Source organism: Hemitrygon akajei, chromosome 2 (assembly GCF_048418815.1).
Source record: "Hemitrygon akajei chromosome 2, sHemAka1.3, whole genome shotgun sequence".
In the NCBI taxonomy this organism is placed as follows: domain Eukaryota; kingdom Metazoa; phylum Chordata; class Chondrichthyes; order Myliobatiformes; family Dasyatidae; genus Hemitrygon; species Hemitrygon akajei.
In genome coordinates this window covers 171,068,048-171,088,982 of record NC_133125.1, presented here as the reverse complement: position 1 = coordinate 171,088,982, position 20,935 = coordinate 171,068,048, and the positions used below count along the sequence as shown (strand labels likewise).

At 49.5% G+C, this 20,935-nt stretch overlaps 1 protein-coding gene across 2 annotated transcripts in view; it reads right to left on the bottom strand.

The window, feature by feature from the left end:
- Nucleotides 1-463: 463 nt before the first annotated feature.
- Nucleotides 464-20,935, bottom strand: part of gtf2h4 (general transcription factor IIH, polypeptide 4) — a 137,691-nt gene continuing 117,219 nt past the window's right edge. For both annotated transcript variants that reach the window (XM_073032356.1, XM_073032347.1), the window contains exons 11-15: nt 9,397-9,529; nt 6,364-6,494; nt 5,587-5,634; nt 1,662-1,740; nt 464-905 (exon numbers count right to left, since the gene is read on the bottom strand). In XM_073032356.1, coding sequence (XP_072888457.1) covers nt 736-905; nt 1,662-1,740; nt 5,587-5,634; nt 6,364-6,494; nt 9,397-9,529 — 561 coding nt within the window. In that variant the 3' untranslated portion in view covers nt 464-735. The remainder of the gene's footprint in view (nt 906-1,661; nt 1,741-5,586; nt 5,635-6,363; nt 6,495-9,396; nt 9,530-20,935) is intronic.

Here is a 20,935-nt window from a genome sequence, read left to right as displayed (position 1 = left end):
TGTACACGTCATAACTAAATACTTCTGAGGCAGATGTCACAAAAGCTGACGAAAAAAGCGGTTGCTGTGGTTCACTTAAATTGTCTGCACAATTTTTCTTTCTCTTGCGCATCGAGTGTTGGTCTTTTATTTTTTTAAATTGAGTTCTTTAGGGTTTCTTCGTGGCTCCCTGTGAGCAAACAAGTCTCAAGGTTGTGCAATTTATACATTCTTTGACAGGAAATGGACGTGAGCTCTCACCACGGGCTCACGGGGAGCTTCTGTCACGTTGTTATCCGGCAGGCCTCGCGTACACTAAAAGCTGATCCTTGTAGTTTACCTGTCTACCCGCACTCACTGTGAAATTGTATTCTGCATTCGGTTTATTACCTCGACGTTCCAATGTGTGGAAAGCAAAACCTTTTCACTGTATGACAATGATATACCAGCTACCGGTCCCTCTGCAGAGATGAAATGCCTTGAGTTACAGACCTCTCCTCTTTAATGTTTTATTAGGAAAATGCAAAACAGGCACAGAAACAGCGCAGTGGTTCCTGGGGGGTGGGGGTCAGTCCTTTCTGTCTCCTGAGGGGCCTGTGGTGCGGTTCTCTCACCTGTCCTGGGGATTCCGGTTGCTCGGTCATCCGTTCTGGGTGGACCTTGATTGGGGGGTTGTTGGTAACTGCAGCCTCTGGCCCCCAATCAAGCCAACCGCCCACACTGGGGGGAGTGGGGAGGTCACCCCTCACCAGCCCCTCAGTTGTGCTTCTGCCTCTTCCAGAAGCGCTTCACGTCGGGGTGGCCCTCGGGCGTCACCACCATCAGCCGCTTGTTGGGGTTCTCCCACACCAGCACGCCCAGGTCCCGGGAGTAGTTCCGGAGCAGCTCGAAGTCCACCTGGGAGAGGAACTGGTTGTAGAGCACACCTGGGGGCAGAGGAGAGAGGGCTGGGATGAAACGGGGACAGTTGTGACCAGTGCTCGCTCTCCTCTGCATCCTCCAGCACTACGCCCTGCGTTCACACCCCAGAACACTCACCGCCGGGTGACTTCTGATCCGGCACACGGTCCCATGGTTAACACCGCAAGCACATCTGCTTCCCCAATCCACTCCGGGCAGCCCCCACTCTGTGTGTAAAAAAACCCTGCCCCATGCATTGCCTCTGCACTTGGCCCCCTCTCACTAAACCTGGTTTCTCCTACCTCCCCGGGTAAGAACACTAACTTCCACCTTCATAAACGTGTCACATCTGCCCTCAGCCCCGGACACTGGAGGAAAAGCAACCGGTTTGTGCAACCTCTCCTCTCTAACGCAGACAGCAACCTGGTGAACCTCCTGCAGTCTGTCCAAAGCCCCTCCCTCCTCCTGTACTGGGGTGACCAGAACGGCATGCAATGCCCCCCCAGTGAGGCCCAAATAAAGTTTTATACGCTGCGACCGGACTTTGTACTCAACACCCGCACTAATGATGACAAGCATCCCATATCCCTCCTTACCACCCTCCCTCCCTGACCACACTGCTGTTCCCCCTCCTCCCTCTCTGACCACACTCCTGTTCCCCTCCCCCACTCCCTCCCTGACCACACTCCTGTTCCCCCTCCTCCCTCCCTGACCACACTCCTGTTCCCCCTCCTCCCTCCCTGACCACACTCCCTCCTCCGCCTGCATTCAGGGGAATTCACCTTCTGTGAACCGCAGACGGTCTCTCTCCATCTCCCACAGTCGGATCTGGTCAGTGATCGTCGGAGGAAGCACTGGGTTCTGGGGAGAGATGTGAACAGCCCATGGGTGAGCAGGGAAGTTCAGAGACAAGCAGCCAGGCCCGAACCGGGGTAACTCGACCAGTCCTGGACAGCTCCACCGAGTGGACATACTGGTATCCTCCGTCACACCAGAATTACCATGTCAAGCAGGCCCTTCTGCCCATCCTGTCCAAACTGACCATGGTGCCTGTTGACACTCGTGACTCCCAACACACTGCTGAACATACCCGGCCTGTAGAGCAACTCCAACGTGCAGGAAGACAAGAGCGCAGAGAGTAGTCGACTGGACTCCCGTCACGAGTACGTCCCTCTGGCCAGGCCGCTTTCTCAGAGCAGTCCCATGCCAACAACTACTTCCCCTCAACCATTCGGTTTTTGAATCAATTGGCAAGAACCTCAGGATAGCAACAGGATGCCTGCTCTGCACGGCAACGCTCTTCGCTTTACTCACGGCACCTCACTCTGAGCTGCCTTTGGGCTCGGGGCCGAACAGCCTCCTGGGATCAAACAGCATCACGGTCTGGTGTAGGAACTCCAATGCACAGGAACGCAGAGTGGTGAACTCCATAAGATCTTAACACATAGGAGCACAGCTAGGCCATTCAGCCCATCGAGTCTGCTCTGCCACTCCATCATGCCTGATTTATTATCCCTCTCCACCCCATTCTCCTGCCTTCTCCCTGTAACCTTTGACACCCTGACTAAACAAGAACCTATCAATGCCGGCTTTAAATACACCCAATGACTTGGCCTCGACAGCCACCTGGAACAATGAATTCCACAGATTCACCACCCTCTGGCTAAAGAAATCCCTCATCTCTTTCCTAAAGGGGCATCTCTCTATTCTGAGGAGTTCCCCCCCCCCCCCCCCCCACCACAGGAAACATCCTCTCCACGTCCACTCTATCAAAGCCTTTCAACATGGGTTTCAACGAGACCATTAACTTGAAACTTCTTTTAAATTCCACAGAGAGTTCAGGCCCAGAGCCATCAAACGCCCTCATACATTAACCCTTTAATTCCCAGAATCATTCTTGTAAATCTGCTCTGGGCCCGAGCCTCTCTGATGCCAGCATGTTTTCCTTAACTTAAGGGACAAAACAGCTCCAAGAGTGTATTGCCAGCACATCACATTTGCCTTCTTTACCACCGACTCAAACTGGCCAGTTAAGTCCTCTGATTTTTGGATTCCCCCCCCCCCACCCCCGTTGAGAATCAGCTGGTTCTATCACAGGATTAGCTCTCTCCACCATCGAGGATGTGTACAAGAGGCGACGTCTCAGGAACTGGCATCTGTCATTAGGATCCCCGGCGTCCAACAACACCCTCTTCTCGAAGTTTCAACAACAGCTTCTGGCAGGTGTTGGAATCGACCTGAAAACCCCTAACAACACCTCAGTCTATATTTCTGCATCCTCTGAACTTGTCAAGATTATTTTGTCATGCAGGTTATGTATAATTTATTAGTATTGGGATTGGTTTACTTGTACCAAGATACGGTGAAAATCTCGTATACTGTTCATACAGATCAAATCATCTCACAGAGCATGGAATTAGAATGAAGTAAAACACGAACGTGCAGAGTAAAAGGACACAGAATATTAGAGCATGGTACAGGCCCTTCAACCCACAATTTGAGGATCAACCTAACCCTTCTCTCCGATAAGGGGTAAATCCCACCGACAAAGTGCAGTGCAGGTAAACAAAAAAACCACAAGATCAGAACAGCTAATGTTTACGTTAGCTCATCTCTGCAATCTACTACGCCGTGGCTGGAAAAAAACTAGTCCTCATTTCATCAGCTGCCTGTGACAATCCCACCGCTGTCTGTAAGGAGTTTGTATGTTCTCCCCTGCACCTGCTCCACAGTTTCCTCCTACAGTGCAAAGACGTACCGGTCTGTAGGTTAATTGGCCATTGTAAATTGTCCCGATTAGGTTGGAATTAAATCGGAGGCTGCTGGGTGGCTTAAAGGGCAGGATCCCAACAACTAAATAATTCGAGCGAGCTTGCTTTCCCCTGCTGTACTGTCCCTGACCACCAGGTGGTGGTCTTGCACCACAGACGGAGTCTGATCGAGGCTGAACATGCCCAATTCAACCTCCAACACAGCAGGGAGCCATTCATTTGCCCCGTCTCCTCTACAGAGTACTGGTGCTACTTCTACTGCTTTCTGAAACTGTCTGCACTTTTTTCTGTATTGTTCTATTTTCTGCTGTACTATCTCGGCGTACAAGCAACACACACAAAGTGCCGGAGGAACTCAGCAGGCCAGGCAGCATCTATGGAAAAAAGTACAGTCGACGTTTCGGACCCTTTGGCAGGACCGTTGAAAAAACGCTGAGGAGTCGATTTAAAAGGTGGAGGGAGGGGAGAGAGAAACACAAGATGATAGGTGAAACTTGGAGGGGGAGGGATGAAGTAAAGAGCTGGGAAGTTGATTGGTGAGATGAGACGAGACGAGAGAGGGAAAAGGGGATGGGAAATGGAGAGGGGAGGGGGAATGGGGGGCATTACCGGAAAATTGGAGAAATCAATGTTCACGCCATCAGGTTGGAGGGTAACCAGATGGAACACAAGGTGTTCTTCTTCCAACCTGAGTGTGGCCTCGTCACGACAGTTCAGGAGATGTGGAAATGGGGATGGGAAGTGGAATTAAAATGGGTGGCCACTGGGAGATCCCACTTGTTCTGGCACAGAAGCTCGGTTAAGTGGTCTCACAATCTACGTCGGGTCTCACCAATGGACAGGAGGTCACACCGGGAGCACCGAACACAGTGTATGACCCCAACAGACTCACGGGCGAAGTATCACCTCACCTGGAAGGACTGTTTGGAGCCCTAAATGGCAGTGAGGAATGAGGTGTAGGGGCAGGTGTAGCACTTGTTCCACTTGCAAGGAAAGCGCCAGGAGGATGAATGGACAAGGGAGTCACGTACAGAGTGATTCATGTGGAAAGCAGAAAGTGGGGGGGTGGGGTGGGGAGTGAAAGATATGTTTGGTGGTGGGATCCTGTTGGAGGTGGTGGAAGTTTCAGAGAATTAAGGAATCTCGATGTGCTGATTGGTATGGTAAACATTCAAAACAAAGTTTATCACTGTAGCTCGGTATTTGTGCACAGTCAGATCCCAGATCGCCCATATCCAGGGCAAAGGACTGACTCTCTCGCTCACAGCCATGAAATATATTGCCCATAACACAGACAACCTTTTGACCATCGGCTGTATGTCACCTCTTCAAAGCTGTCCCACCCATCTTTTAGCTGCTCCCCACTTCCCAGTTCTGTTCCTGCATCCCGACCCCTCCATCCCTGTCAGTCTCTGTACTTGGTAACGGGAGCCTCCGCCGTTCCTGAAGTCGGGAACTCGTGGTGAAGGAACATCGTCACAACTATGTTGTGAATGTCTCATTCTGAGACAGTGTCTTCCCCTGGTCCTGGCACTGCCCGGCTCTGGGTGAAGTCTGGATGAAGGGTCCCGATGTGACACTTCAACAGTCCATTCCACACCCCCACCCACACAGATGCTGCCCGGATCACTGAGCTCCTCCAGAACCTGTGGAGTCCAGGATCTGCAGTCTCTAGTGTCTCTGTAAGAGGTCTGTACATTTCAATAAGTCCCCTTTTATTCTTTACTAGTCCATTCTAAACTTCCCCTTTGGAGGCCAGGTCACAGATTCTCTCCATTCCTCCACCAGTCCCAGCCTGGCCAATAAGCATCCAGACTCAGTACTGACACAACCCCTCGTCAGCTGAAATCCTGGACACACAGCCATCAAGTTTGCATCACCATTCGATTGTGGCCAAATCCTACCTTCTCCCCGTAACATTTGACGCCTGACTCACCTCTTTGAGCATGATGGGGTGGGCTCGCGTCCGCAGGAAGTGGATGATCTGTAGGGGAGGCAGAGCAGAGAGTGAGGCTAGGGCAGGGCGAGGCTCGGGCAGAGCAGAAGGTGAGGCTCAGGCAGGGCGGAGAGCAGGGCTCGGGCAGGGCGGAGTGTGGGGGTCGGGCAGGGCGGAGGGCGGGGCTCGGGCAGGGGATGGTGGGCACTGCCATTAACAGTGGGGGATGAGAGGCTGCAGGAACAGACTCACAGATGAGATGAAGGAGGAGGAGTCGGCAGCCAGACTGGGATGGGAATGGCAGCACACAGACCAGCTGGGCCAAGTGGAAGTGTGGAAACAGTCCCTTTGGCCCGGCTAGACCATGCCAACTATCACCATTTACAATCATTTCAAGTCCCCCTCCCCATCGGATTCGACCCCTCACCCACTCGCCCCACTGCACTGTTCCAGGGAGAGTGTATATAAATACCTTACAGAGAGCAGCGGACGTCAGGATCAAAATGGTAGGAGGGTGGAGAGGGGAGTGCAGTGGCTGAAGGATAAACCCCATACCGTCTGGCACTCTGACCAGAGAGCTCCGCCGTGCTCTGCCCTCACCCCAGGCTCCCTTGCGCTCAGACGTGGGAGTTACCTTGTGGTTGCTCTGGGGAGCTCCCTCTCCCGGGCTCCCTCATGAGGAGGGAACCCATGGCTGCCTGGCGCACTGCCCTTTCCCCGTGTTCCCTGAGGGGGGGGGGGGCTCCCTCACACTCTGCGAGCTCGCCGCTGTCGTACCTGCTCGGCGGTGATGCCGTTGGCGATGGACTGCTGCACGCTCTCTCGGGTCAGCTGGGCCACCACCAGGTTGGGGAATCGGTAAAGCATCTCGGAGAAGAGCGCAATGAGGGCCAACTGGAGCTCAGAGTCTGCAACAGAGGGCAGCACACGGACTCGGTGTAACACGCAACACGTCAATGTCTCACTGCTAAATCCCATGGGTTAACCACGGGGAGTTCATGGACAGGAAGGCGGGGAGAGTGGGGGAGAGAGGGAAGCTGAGAGAGGGGGAGAGAGGGAAGCTGAGAGGATAGAACCCATCAAGATGGCGCTGACAATCATCGGCGACTTTCTGTGGCTGCAGATATGCCCTGAGGAAAATGAGTCTCGGGATTGTCTGTGTTGATGTTCACGTAACACTGATAGCAACATTTACTTTGAACTTTGAGGAAGCGGGGAGGGGTGCGGGAGAGTGAGTAAGGGGCGTGGGGAGAGGGGGCAGCAGAAATGTGAGGATGGGGAAGGGGATGGAGATGAAGAGAGCGGGGGGGGGGGGAAGGGAGGCAGGTGTATAATATTTATTTATTTAGAGATACAGTGTGCAACAGGCCCTTCCACCCAATGAGTCACATCGCCCAGCAACCCGCCAATTTAGCCCTTGCACAATTACAGGACCATTTACGATGACCAATTAACCTACTAACCGGCATGTCTTTGGACTGTGGGAGGAAACCAGAGCACCTGGAGGAAACACATGCACTCACGAGAAGGAAGTACAAACCTTCTGACAGAGGATACTGGAAATGAACTCCGAACTCCCACGCCCTGTGCATCAGACTAACTGGTGACCACAACGGTGACGCATACCTGTAAAGCTCCCGTGCACAGAACAGGATGGTACGGTGTAACCCTGCACACAAGGGTGAATGGAGGTATCGTGACGTGGACAATACAACCCTACACACAGGCAGCTGTGATATGAATTGTATAATCAAGTACACAGGAGACTACCAGCCTTCGTAGAGAACAGGTTTAGTGATGTAGATTGCATAAACCTACACGCAGGTCAGAAAAGTGGAATAGACTGTATAATCATGTATACAGGACGGTACAGTGTAGACTGTTTAACCCTGTACTCAGGACAGTATAGTGTAGAGTGTGGAATCCTGTACATGGGACAGTGCAGACTATATAATCCAGCACACAGGACAGAATGGTACAGACTGTATAATCCTGTACATGGGACAGTGTGGATGATATAATCCTGTACACAGGACAGTATGGTACAGACTGTATAATCCTGTACACGGGACAGTGTAGACTATATAATGCTGTACACAGGACAGTATGGTATAGACTGCATAACCCTGTACACAGGACAGTATGGTACAGATCCCCCAGGGGATCTGACCAAAGGCTCTGTCTCACCCGTCCCCACCAATGGGACAAAGCAGCTTCTGCCACTGTGTACTAACATCCCGGGACCAGTAACCCTGGAGAATGTGATTTCACGTGTGTGGGTACAGTGCAGTCCCACAAACCCTACACACAGCACCTAGCTGTCTCTGTGCAGTCTCACCTTGTACACAGGCTAGTGCTGTGTCTGTGGATTGTAAAACCCTACACACAGGATGCACTGATCCGTGAGCTGTACAGACCAGAGCACAGTACTGTCCTGCACAGAGCAGGGGACTGCCTTACAGTCTGTATAACTGTATACACCGGACGTGTGGTGTGTGGTAATCCAGCTCCGGGTGGCAGAGTTCGGAGCTCAATCTGGCATCTGCAGGGGCCAAAGACATACTGGTTAGTCGGTTAATTGGTCACTGTAAAGTGTGCTGTGATTAGGCTGGGGTTAAATCGAGGGTTACTGGGCGGTGTGGCTCGGAGGGCTGGAAGGGCCAGTCCACGCTGGACTCAATCAATCGATTTGCAAATGGCGTTACATTGGTGCTGCTCTTGACAGTGCAGAAGGTGGTTACAACGGGACATTGACAGGGTGCGGGACTGGGCTGAGAAGTGGCAGATGCAGTTCAACCTGAAAAAGTGTGAAGTGGGAGGTCAAATTTGAACCGAGTGCGGGGTTAACAGCAGGATTCTTATCAGTCTGGAGTTAGAGGGACCATGACCACAGATCCCTCAACGCTGCCACGGAAGTTAATAGGGTGGATAAGAAGGTGTGTGGTGTGCTGCCCTTCATTAGTCACGGACTGAGTTGTAGAGTCGTGACATAATGCTTTAAAACCCTGGTTAGACCACACTTAGAAAGCTGTGTTCACTTCTGGTCCCCTCGTTATATGAAGGATGCAGAAGCTTTAGAGAGGGTGCAGAGGAGTTTTTACCAGGATGCTGCCTGGTTTAGAGACAGTCTTAAGAGGAAAGGTTGAGCGGGCTAGGACTTTTCTCTTTGGAGCAAAGGAGGGTGAGAGGTGACTTGGTAGATGAGAAGAGGGACTGAGGGACTGAGGGACGGAGTGGACAGCCAGCATCCTTTCCCCAGGGTGGAAAGAGCTAATGGGGAGAGGGCATGATTTTACGCTGATTGGAGGAAAGGATAGTGGGGATATCAGAGGTAGGCTTTTTTTCTTTCACACACAGAGAGATAGGTGGCCTGGAACACACAGCTTGGAGGCAGATACAATAGGGACATTTAAGAAACTGTTAGATTCGCACATGGATTAAAGAAAAATGGCAGAGGGTGTGGTTGTGCTCTGTGGGAGGGAAATATTAGATTGGTCTTGGAGTTGGTTAAAAGGTCAGCACAGCATCGTGGGCTGAAGGGCCTGTACTGTACTGTTCTATGTTCAAACACAGACGAGTACTGTGTCAAAGGAGCGTGTTATCCCATACACAGAACAGTGCTGTGTCTGCAGACAGTACAATCCTGTACACGAAGCAGCTCTGTGTCTATATCGACAGAATAATGCTGTACATTGGACAGTCCAGTATGCCAAGCAGCTCTGTGTCCACGGGCAGTACAATGCTAAACTGAGGGGACATTCTTCCGAGTGACAAACTCCCCACCAGCTCCCAGGATGGGCAGACTCCTACCAGTGTAGGCGTAGATCCTGTAGTTGGTCTCCACCACGATGTAGCCCTGGCGATGCACGTCAATCGCGTTGCCCGACACGCCCAATGCCAGGTTAATGGCCAGCCGTGTGGGATAAAACCTCCTGGATTTACGCTGCAGTGAGAGGGGCAGCCGAAAGAGGGAGCGGTGGGGAAGAGAGAGTAGGGGTGGAGAGAGAGTGTGGGAGGAAGGAGAGAGAGAGAGTGTGGGAGGAAAGAGAGAGAGAGAGAGAGAGAGAGAGAGAGAGAGAGAGAGAGAGAGAGAGAGGATGGGAGGAGAGAAAGAGTGAGGGAAGAGAGAAAGAGTGAGGGAAGAGAGAAAGAGTGAGGGAGGAGAGAAAGAGTGAGGGAGGAGAGAAAGAGTGAGGGAGGAGAGAAAGAGTGAGGGAGGAGAGAAAGAGTGAGGGAGGAGAGAGAGATTGAGGGAGGAGAGAGAGATTGAGGGAGGAGGAGAGTGGGCAGTAGAGTTGGAGGGGAGAGAGAGAGAGAGAAATGGGGAGAGATCTTTAATCAGCCTTTGGTGTTATCAGCAGTTTCAACCCCAGCATTTACACAGTTTTCAATATGGCTAAACATTCCAAAGCAACTCACAAAGGGACAATCAAAGAGTCAAAGTAGATGGATTAACAGTCAGAAACCCAGTCAGTGAGGCAGCTTTCAGTGTGGGAGACTGAGAGAGGTATGTAGGTGGGTGGAGTGCTCTCCACTAAGAGGCTGTTCCACTGTAGATATCAGTGGGTGAGGTGCCTCCATCTTCCCATGCCGCAGTAACAGTCACTGAAACAGGCCCTTCAGTCCTGCTGGCCCACACTCACCAAGATGCTTGTCTAAGATAACCCATTTGGCCCATATCCCTCCGATACCTTTTCTATCCATGTCCTTTAAACGTTATGAGATAGAGGTTCAGTGCGCTTTAGGAAAACACTTAACCCATGACATCTGTACCATGGGATAATTGTTCAAGTTCATTGTCAATCAACGATACACACGTATACAGCTAAACAAAACGTTGTTCCACTGGGACCAAGCTGCACAAAACGGTAGTGTGAATTCCAGTTCATTGGGTTAATCGGGGCAAGAGGCAGCAGCTTAGTTCAGACAACTCTTAAAGAACAAAATCTTATCAAGAATATAGCTGGGATTTCCTTCGCTTATTTGACACACTATGCTGCTTAATTAGCACAGGAGACTGGTGAGCAGTTTAATTAACATCAGTTGTGTTAGACGCTACACCCTGCTTAGAGCAAAGATGTACTTAGAGCAAAGAGTTTTTAAATAGCATCATTTGCATGTGTTTGTGTTCAAAAGGCAGTGATTTTTGTCACTGATAGTTGGTGAGAAACAAGCAGTAAGACAATTCAGAACTGTTTTGCTCGCTGCAGTTTCAAGTATTCAGGCTCAAAGATGCCAGAAATGGTTGGGAGTGAAAATGAAACTATTTCACTACTTCAACAAGTTAGGATTTACAAAGAGTTTGAAGGTATCACCAATAAGACCATAAGACATAGGAGCAGAATTAGGCCATTCAGCTCATCAAGTCTGCTCTGCCATTCGATCATAGCTGATCCCGGATCCCACTCAACCCCATACACCTGCCTTCTCGCCATATCCTTTGATGACCTGATCGAACAGGAAACGATCAATTTCCACCTTACGTATCCCCACAGACATGGCCTTCACCGCAGTCTGTGGCAGAGCACTCCATAGACTCACTACTCTGTGGCTAAAAAAATTCCTCTTTACCTCTGTTCTAAAGGGTCTCGCCTCAATTTTGAGGCTGTGCCCTCTAGTTCTGGATACCCCCATCATAGGAAACATTCTCTCCACATCCACACTATCCAGTTCTTTCAACATTCGGTAGGTCTCAATGAGCACCCCCACGCCCCCGCATTCTTCTAAATTCCAGTGAGTACAGGCCCAAAACTGCCAAACGCTCATCATATGTTAACCCCTTCATTCCCGGAATCATCCTTGAGAACCTCCTTTGGACACTCTCCAATGACAACACACCCCTTCTGAGATATGAGGTCCAGAACTGTTCACAATATCCAAAGCTCAGCCTGACTAGCGTCTTATAAAGGCTCAGCATTATCTCCTTCCTTTTATATTCTATTCCCCTTGAAATAAATGCCAACATTGCATTTGCCACAGACTCAACCTGTAAATTAACTTTGTGGGAATCTTGCACGAGAACTCCTAAGTCCCGCTGTACCTCTGATGTTTGAACCTTCTCCCCATTTAGATAATAGTCCACACTATTGTTCCTTTTACCAAAATGCATTATCATACATTACCAACACTGTATTCCATCTGCCACTGTGTCCATTCCTCCAGTTTGTCTAAATCCTGCTGCAATCACATTACTTCCTCAGCACTACCTACCCCTCCACCTATCTTCGTAACTTTGTCACAAAGCCATCAGTTCCTCTATCTAGATCATTGACAAACAATTTGAAAAGCAGCTGTTCCTGAGGAACACCACTAGTCACTGGCAGCCAACCAGAAAAGGCCCCTTTTATTTCCACTTCCTGCCTCCTGCCTGTCAGCCATTCCTCTATCCATGCCAGTATCTTTCTTGTAACACCAGAGGATTTTATCTGGTTAAGAAGCCTCATGTGTGATATTAACACCTTCTGAAAATCCAAAGGAATGACATCCACTCCTATTCCTTTGTCCACCCTGTTTGTTACTTCCTTGAAGAACAGATTTGTCAGGCATAATTTCCCTTTACAGAAACCATGCTGAATTTGACTTAATTTATCATTAGTCTCCAAGTACTCCAAAACCTCATCCTTTATAATACACTTCAACAACTGAGATTAGGCTGACTGGCCTATAATTTCCTTTCTTTTGCCTTCCTCCCTTCTTAAAGAGTGGAGTGACATTTGCAATCTCCCAGTCCTCTGGGACCATGCCAGAATCAAGTGATTCTTGAAAGATCATGACCAATACATCCGTAATCTCTTCAGCAACCTCTCTCAGGACTCTGGGATGTAGTTCATCTGGTCCAGGTGACTTATCCACCTTAAGACCTTTGAGTTTGCCTTTGTAATAGCAATGGTACTCACTCCTGCTCCCTGACACTCACGGATCTCGAGCACACTCTTCCACAGTGAAGACGGATACAAAGTACCCATTAAGTTCATCTGCCATTTCTTTGTCCCCCATTACTACCTCACCAGCATCATTTTCCAGTGGTTCAAAATCAACTCTCACCTCCCTTTTACTCTTTATATAACTAAAAACTTTTGGTATCCTGCTTTATATTATTGGCTCGTGTTCCCTCACATTTCATCTTTTTCCTTACTGCTTTTTCAGTTGCCTTTTGTTGGATTTTAAAAGCTTCCCAATCATCCAACTTCTCACTCACTTCTGCTACCTTACAGAACATTGCAGGCCCTCGGCCCACAACGTAACCTACTCCAGAGACTGACTAGGATTACCCTACCGCATAGCCCTCTATTTTTCTAAGCTCCATGTACCCACCTAACTCTCCTAAAATACCCTATTGTATCGGCCTCCACCACCAAAGCCAGTACTGCATTCCACACACCCACCACTCTCTGTGCAAAAAACCTACCCCTGACATCTCCTCTGGACCTACTTCCAAGCACCTTAAAACTGTGCCTCCTCGTGTTCACCATTTCAGCCCTGGGAAAATAGCCACATGATCAATTCCTCTCATCATCTTATACACCTCTATTAGATCAACTCTCATCCTCCGTCACTCCAAGGAGAAAAGGCCAAGTTCACTCAACCTATGCTCTCCAATCCAGGAAACATCCTCGTAAATATCCTCTGTACTTTCTCTATAGTTTCCACATCCTTCCTGTAGTGAGGTGACCAGAACTGAGCACAGTACTCCAAGTGGGGTCAAAACAGGGTCTTGTAACATTACCTCTCGGCTCTTGAACTCAATCCCACGGTTGATGAATGCCAATACACTGTATACCTTATTAATAACACTGTCAGCCTGTGCAGCAGCTTTTGAGTGTCCTATCGACACAGACCCCAAGATCTCGCTGATCCTCCACACCGCCAAGACTCTTAACTTTAATACTATATTCTACCAAATTTGACCTACCAAATTGAACCATTTCACACTTATCTGGGTTGAACTCCATCTGCTGCTTCTCAGCCCAGTTTTGCATCCTATCGATGTCCCGCTGTGACCTCTGACAGCCCTCCACACTATCCACAACACCCCCAACCTTTGTGTCATCGGCAAATTTACTAACCCATCCCTCCACTTCCTCATCCAGGTCATTTATAAAAATCACAGATAGGAGGGATCCCAGAACAGATCCCTGTGGAACACCACTGGTCACCGACCTGCATGCAGAATACGAACCATCTATACCCACCCTTTGCCTTCTGTGAGCAGCCAATTCTGGATCCACAAAGCAAGGTCTCCTTGGATCCCATGCCTCCTTATTTTCTGAATGAGCCTTGCATGGGGAACCTTATCAAATGCCTCAATGAAATCCATATACACTACATCAACTGCTCCACCTTCATCAATGTTTTTTTACATCCTCAAAGAATTCAATCTGGCTCGTAAGGCACAACCCGCCCTTGACAAAGCCATACTGACTATCCCTAATCATATTATGCCTCTCCAAATGCTCATAAATCCTGCTTTTCAGAATCTTCTCCAACAACTTGCCCATCACTGAAGTCAGATTCACTGGTCTATAGTTTCCTGGGCTATCTCTACTCCCTCTCTGAACAAAGAAACAACATTTGCAACCCTCCAATCCTCTGGTACTTCTCCCCTCCCTATAGATGATGCAAAGCTCATTGCCAGAGGCTCAGTAATCTCCTCCCTCGCCTCCCACAGCAGCCAGGGCTATATCTCATCCGGTCCCAGTGACTTATCAAAGTTAATGATTTTTAAAAGCTCCAGCACATCCTCTTTCCTAATGTCTATATGCTCAAGCATTTCATTCCACTGTAAGTCATCCCTACAATTTCCAAGGTCCTTTTCCCTGGTGAATATTAATTATCTCTGCTATCTCCTCCGACTTCATGCACGTTTCCACTGTTGCACCTGATTGGTCCTATTCTCACGTGCTCATCATACTTGTAGAATGCCTTGGGGTTTTTCTTAATCCTGCTCGCCAAAGGCCTTTTCATGGCCCCTTCTAGCTCTCCTAATTTCATTCTTAAGCTCCTTCCTAGCAACCTTATAATTTTATAGAGCTCTAACCGTACCTAGTTTCTCGAACCTTTCATAAGATTTTTTCTTCTTAACTAGATTTTCCACACCATGGCTCTTTTTCCCTACCATCCTTTCCCTGCCTCAATGGAACATACCTGTACAGAACGCCATGCAAGTGTTCCCTGAAAATTTGCCGCATTTCTGCCGTGCATCTCCCTGAGAACATCTGCTTCCAATTTATGTTCTCAAGTTCCTGCCTAATTGAATCATATTTCCCCCTACACCAATTAAATGTTTTCTCAAATTATCAGTTCCTATCCCTCTCCAGTGCTATGGTAAAGGAGATAAAAGTTGTGATCACTACCTCAAAATGCTCTCGCACCGAGAGATCTAACACCAGCAGGTTCATTTCCCAATACCAGATCAAGTACAGCCTCTCCTCTGGTTGGCTTATCTACATACTGTGTCAGGAAAACCTTTCCTGAACACACCTAACAAACTCCACGAACTCTAAGCCTATTGCAGTAAGGGCGTGCCAGTTAAGGTTAGGAAAGCTTGCAGGGAGATTTATGCCGGTTAGAAGAATGGGCTGAACGTTGGCAGATGGAGTTTAATGCTGAGAAGTGTGAGGTTCTACATTTTGGCAGGAATAATCCAAATAGAACATACAGGGTAAATGGTAGGGCATTGAGGAATGCAGTGGAACAGAGAGATCTAGGAATAACAGTGCATAGTTCCCTGAAGGTGGAGTCTCATGTAGATAGGGTGGTGAAGAAGGCTTTTGGAACGCTGGCCTTTATAAATCAGAGCATTGAGTACAGAAGTTGGGATGTAATGTTAAAATTGTACAAGGCATTGGTAAGGCCAAATTTGGAATATTGTGTACAGTTCTGGTCACCGAATTATAGGAAAGATATCAATAAATTAGAGAGAGTGCAGAGACGATTTACTAGGATGTTACCAGGGTTTCAGCACTTAAGTTACAGAGAAAGGTTGAACAAGTTAGGTCTCTATTCATTGGAGCGTAGAAGGTTGAGGGGGGATTTGATCGAGGTATTTAAAATGTTGAGAGGGATAGATAGAGTTGACGTGAATAGGCTGTTTCCATTGAGAGTAGGGGAGATTCAAACGAGAGGACATGATTTGAGAGTTAGGGGGCAAAAGTTTAAGGGAAACACGAGGGGGTATTTCTTTACTCAGAGAGTGATAGCTGTGTGGAATGAGCTTCCTGTAGAAGTAGTAGAGGCCAGATCAGTTGTGTCATTTAAGGTAAAATTGGATAGGTATATGGATAGGAAAGGAGTGGAGGGTTATGGGCTGAGTGCGGGTAGGTGGGACTAGGTGAGATTAAGAGTTCGGCACGGACTAGGAGGGCCGGAATGGCCTGTTTCCGTGCTGTGATTGTTATATGGTTATATGGAAAGTTAAAATCTCCCGTCACAACAACCCTATTATTGTACCGCTCCAGAATCTGCCTCCCTATCTGCTCCTCAACATCTGTTACTATTGGAGATCTATAAAAAAAACACCCAGTAGAGTTACTGCCCCCTTCCTGTTTCTGACTTCCACCCACACTGACTCAGTAGACAATCCCTCCATGACTTCCTCCTTTTCTGCAGCCGTGACACTATCTCTGATTAGCAATGCCATGCCCCCTCCTCTTTTGCCTCCTTCCCTGTCCTTTTTGAAACATCTAAAGCCTGGCACACTCAGCAGCCATTCCTGTCCCTGAGACATCCAAGTCTCTGTAATGGCTCTGATCCACGCTCTAAGTTCATCCGTCTTGTTTATGATATTCCTTGCATTCAAATAGGCACATGTCAAACCATCTGGCTGAGTGCATCTTTGCTCTATCATCTGCCTGTCCTTCCTCACAAACTCCCTACAAGCTAGCTCTACTTGTGCGCCAATCACTCCATCCAGCATCTTCCTCCAATCTACCTGGGCAAGCTCCTCTCTCATGCTTCTGTAATTCCCTTTATTCCATTGCGATACTGATACCTGTGAGTTATACTTCTCCCTCTTAAATTGCAGTACAAATTTAATCAGATTATGATCACTGCCTCATAAGGGTTCTTTTACATTAAGCTCACTTATAAGATCTGACTATCACACAAAACCCATTCGAAGATAGCCTTTCCTCGAAGAGGCTTAAGTACAAGCTACTCTAAAAACCCATCTCATAGGTATTCAACAAATTCCCTCTCTTACAATCCAACACCAACCTGATTTTCCCAATCCCCTTGCATATTGAAGTCCCCCATTACAATTGTGTCATTCCCCTTATTTCATGCCTTTTCCAGCTCCCTTTGTAACCTCAACCCCACATCTTGGCTACTATTTGAAGGCCTATATATGGTTCCCATAATGTTTTCTTTACCCTTGCAGTTTCTTTAACACCACCACAAAGATTCAATATTCTCTGACCATGTCACCTCTTTCTAAAGATGTAATTCCGTTTCTAAAAAACACCGTCACACCACTGCCTATGACTTCCTGCCTGTTCTTTTGATATATCCTTTGATGTTAGGCTCCCAACTACAGCCATCTTTCAGCCATGACCTGGTGATGCCCACAATGTCATACCGACCAATCTCGATTTGTGCCACAAGTTTGCCCACCTTATTCAGAATGCTACGCATATTTAAATACAGCACCTTCAGTCCTGCATTCTTTGCCGTTTTGAATTTTGCCTCTGTGGTACAATTTAACATCTTGCTGTCTGCATTTACTCAATTATTGGCTTGTCCTTCCTTAAATTCATGTTACACCCATCATCTACTTGTAAACCTGCTGGCTCATTCTCAGCTCTATCATCCTGGCTCCTATCACCCTGCCATTTTAGTTTAAACCACTCCCAACAGCTCTAGTAAACCTGCCCGCAAGGATATTGGTCCCTCTCGGATTCAAGTGCAACCCGTCCAGATACAGGTCCCACCTGCCTCAAAGGAGGTCCCAATTATCTAGAAATCTGAATCCTTGTCCCCTGCTCCAGTTATTCAGCCACAAATTTATCTGCCACCTCATTATATTCCTATCCTCACTGTCACGTGGCACAGGCAGTAATCGCGAGATTACTACCCTTGAGGTCCTGCTTCTCAGCTTCCTTCCTAATTCCCTATATTCTTTTATCAGGACCTCCTCCCTTTTTCTTCCCGTGTCGTTGGTGCCAGTACGTACGACTTCTGGTTGTTCACCCTCCCTTTTCAGGATATTGTGGACGTGTCCAGAAACACCTTGGACCATGGCACCAGGGAGGCAAACTACCATCCGTGTTTCCTTTTTGCGTCCATAGAATCCTATCTATCCCTCACCAATTTATCTGCCTCCTGTAGCCTTGGGGTGACCACTCCCTGTAGCTCCTGTCTATCACCTTGAACAAACATCTTGAATGTTACCTTTGGTCCCCACCAGACACTCAGCTCTCACCCGTGGCTGGCAGCGGCCACAGCCCGCACTGCCTAGACAGGTGGGCTGAAGCAGGTGAGGTATGATACCTCACTGAGAAAGGGACATGCCTGTCCCAGCGTGCGAAGTCAGCTCCGGCAGACTGTGTGGATGAGATCCAATGGCCAGGAGGCTGGTTCTGCATCGCCATGTGGACGGCGATGGGCAAGACGAGGCACAGGGGCACATGACGACTCTGTCGGGCAGCCGCCAGTAGTATTGGAAATGTTCTGAATTTCATTTAAATACGTAATTTGTTACTCAGTTGCACAGTAGCTTGGCTTTCTTTATACCTTTTTAAATACTTCCATGAAACCTAACTGGGGCAGCCACTTAATTGGGCAAAAATGTGCTGGTCCTGATGTGTCCCAATTAACCAGAATCCACTGTACAGAGTCACGCGCAGGACAGAGCCACACACAGTACATAGTCACGCGCAGGACAGCGCCACACACGGTACAGAGTCACGTGCAGGACAGAGCCACACACAGTACAGAGTCACGCGCAGGACAGAGCCACACACGGTACGGTGTCACGTGCAGGACAGAGCCACACACAGTACAGAGTCACGCGCAGGACAGAGTCACACACAGTACAGAGTCACGTGCAGGACAGAGTCACACACAGTACAGAGTCACGTGCAGGACAGAGTCACACACAGTACAGTGTCACGTGCAGGACAGAGCCACACACAGTACAGAGTCACGCGCAGGACAGAGCCACACACGGTACGGTGTCACGTGCAGGACAGAGCCACACACAGTTCAGAGTCACGCGCAGGACAGAGCCACACACGGTACGGTGTCACGTGCAGGACAGAGCCACACACAGTACAGAGTCACGTGCAGGACAGAGTCACACACAGTACAGAGTCACGCGCAGGACAGAGTCACACACAGTACAGAGTCACGTGCAGGACAGAGCCACACACAGTACAGAGTCACGCGCAGGACAGAGTCACACACAGTACAGAGTCACGCGCAGGACAGAGTCACACACAGTACAGAGTCATGCGCAGGACAGAGCCACACACGGTACAGAGTCACGTGCAGGACAGCGCCACACACGGTACAGAGTCACGTGCAGGACAGAGCCACACACAGTACAGAGTCACGCGCAGGACAGAGCCACACACGGTACGGTGTCACGTGCAGGACAGAGCCACACACAGTACAGAGTCACGCGCAGGACAGAGTCACACACAGTACAGAGTCACGTGCAGGACAGAGTCACACACAGTACAGAGTCACGTGCAGGACAGAGTCACACACAGTACAGTGTCACGTGCAGGACAGAGCCACACACAGTACAGAGTCACGCGCAGGACAGAGCCACACACGGTACGGTGTCACGTGCAGGACAGAGCCACACACAGTTCAGAGTCACGCGCAGGACAGAGCCACACACGGTACGGTGTCACGTGCAGGACAGAGCCACACACAGTACAGAGTCACGTGCAGGACAGAGTCACACACAGTACAGAGTCACGCGCAGGACAGAGCCACACACAGTACAGAGTCACGCGCAGGACAGAGTCACACACAGTACAGAGTCACGCGCAGGACAGAGTCACACACAGTACAGAGTCATGCGCAGGACAGAGCCACACACGGTACAGAGTCACGTGCAGGACAGAGTCACACACAGTACAGAGTCACGTGCAGGACAGAGCCACACACAGTACATAGTCACGCGCAGGACAGAGTCTCACACAGTACAGAGTCACGTGCAGGACAGAGTCACACACAGTACAGAGTCACGTGCAGGACAGCGCCACACACGGTACAGAGTCACGTGCAGGACAGCGCCACACACGGTACATAGTCATGCGCAGGACAGAGTCTCACACAGTTCAGAGTCACGTGCAGGACAGAGCCACACACGGTACGGTGTCACGTGCAGGACAGAGCCACACACAGTACAGAGTCACGTGCAGGACAGAGTCACACACAGTACAGAGTCACGCGCAGGACAGAGTCACACACAGTACAGAGTCACGTGCAGGACAGAGCCACACACAGTACAGAGTCACGTGCAGGACAGAGCCACACACAGTACAGAGTCACGCGCAGGACAGAGTCACACACAGTACAGAGTCACGTGCAGGACAGAGTCACACACAGTACAGAGTCACGTGCAGGACAGAGTCACACACAGTACAGTGTCACGTGCAGGACAGAGCCACACACAGTACAGAGTCACGTGCAGGACAGAGTCACACACAGTACAGAGTCACGTGCAGGACAGAGTCACACACAGTACAGTGTCACGTGCAGGACAGAGCCACACACAGTACAGAGTCACGTGCAGGACAGAGTCACACACAGTACAGAGTCACGCGCAGGACAGAGTCACACACAGTACAGAGTCACGTGCAGGACAGAGCCACACACAGTACAGAGTCACGTGCAGGACAGAGCCACACACAGTACAGAGTCACGCGCAGGACAGAGTCACACACAGTACAGAGTCACGCGCAGGACAGAGTCACACACAGTACAGAGTCACGTGCAGGACAGAGTCACACACAGTACAGAGTCACGTGCAGGACAGAGTCACACACAGTACAGTGTCACGTGCAGGACAGAGCCACACACAGTACAGAGTCACGCGCAGGACAGAGCCACACACGGTACGGTGTCACGTGCAGGACAGAGCCACACACAGTTCAGAGTCACGCGCAGGACAGAGCCACACACGGTACGGTGTCACGTGCAGGACAGAGCCACACACAGTACAGAGTCACGTGCAGGACAGAGTCACACACAGTACAGAGTCACGCGCAGGACAGAGTCACACACAGTACAGAGTCACGCGCAGGACAGAGTCACACACAGTACAGAGTCACGCGCAGGACAGAGTCACACACAGTACAGAGTCATGCGCAGGACAGAGCCACACACGGTACGGTGT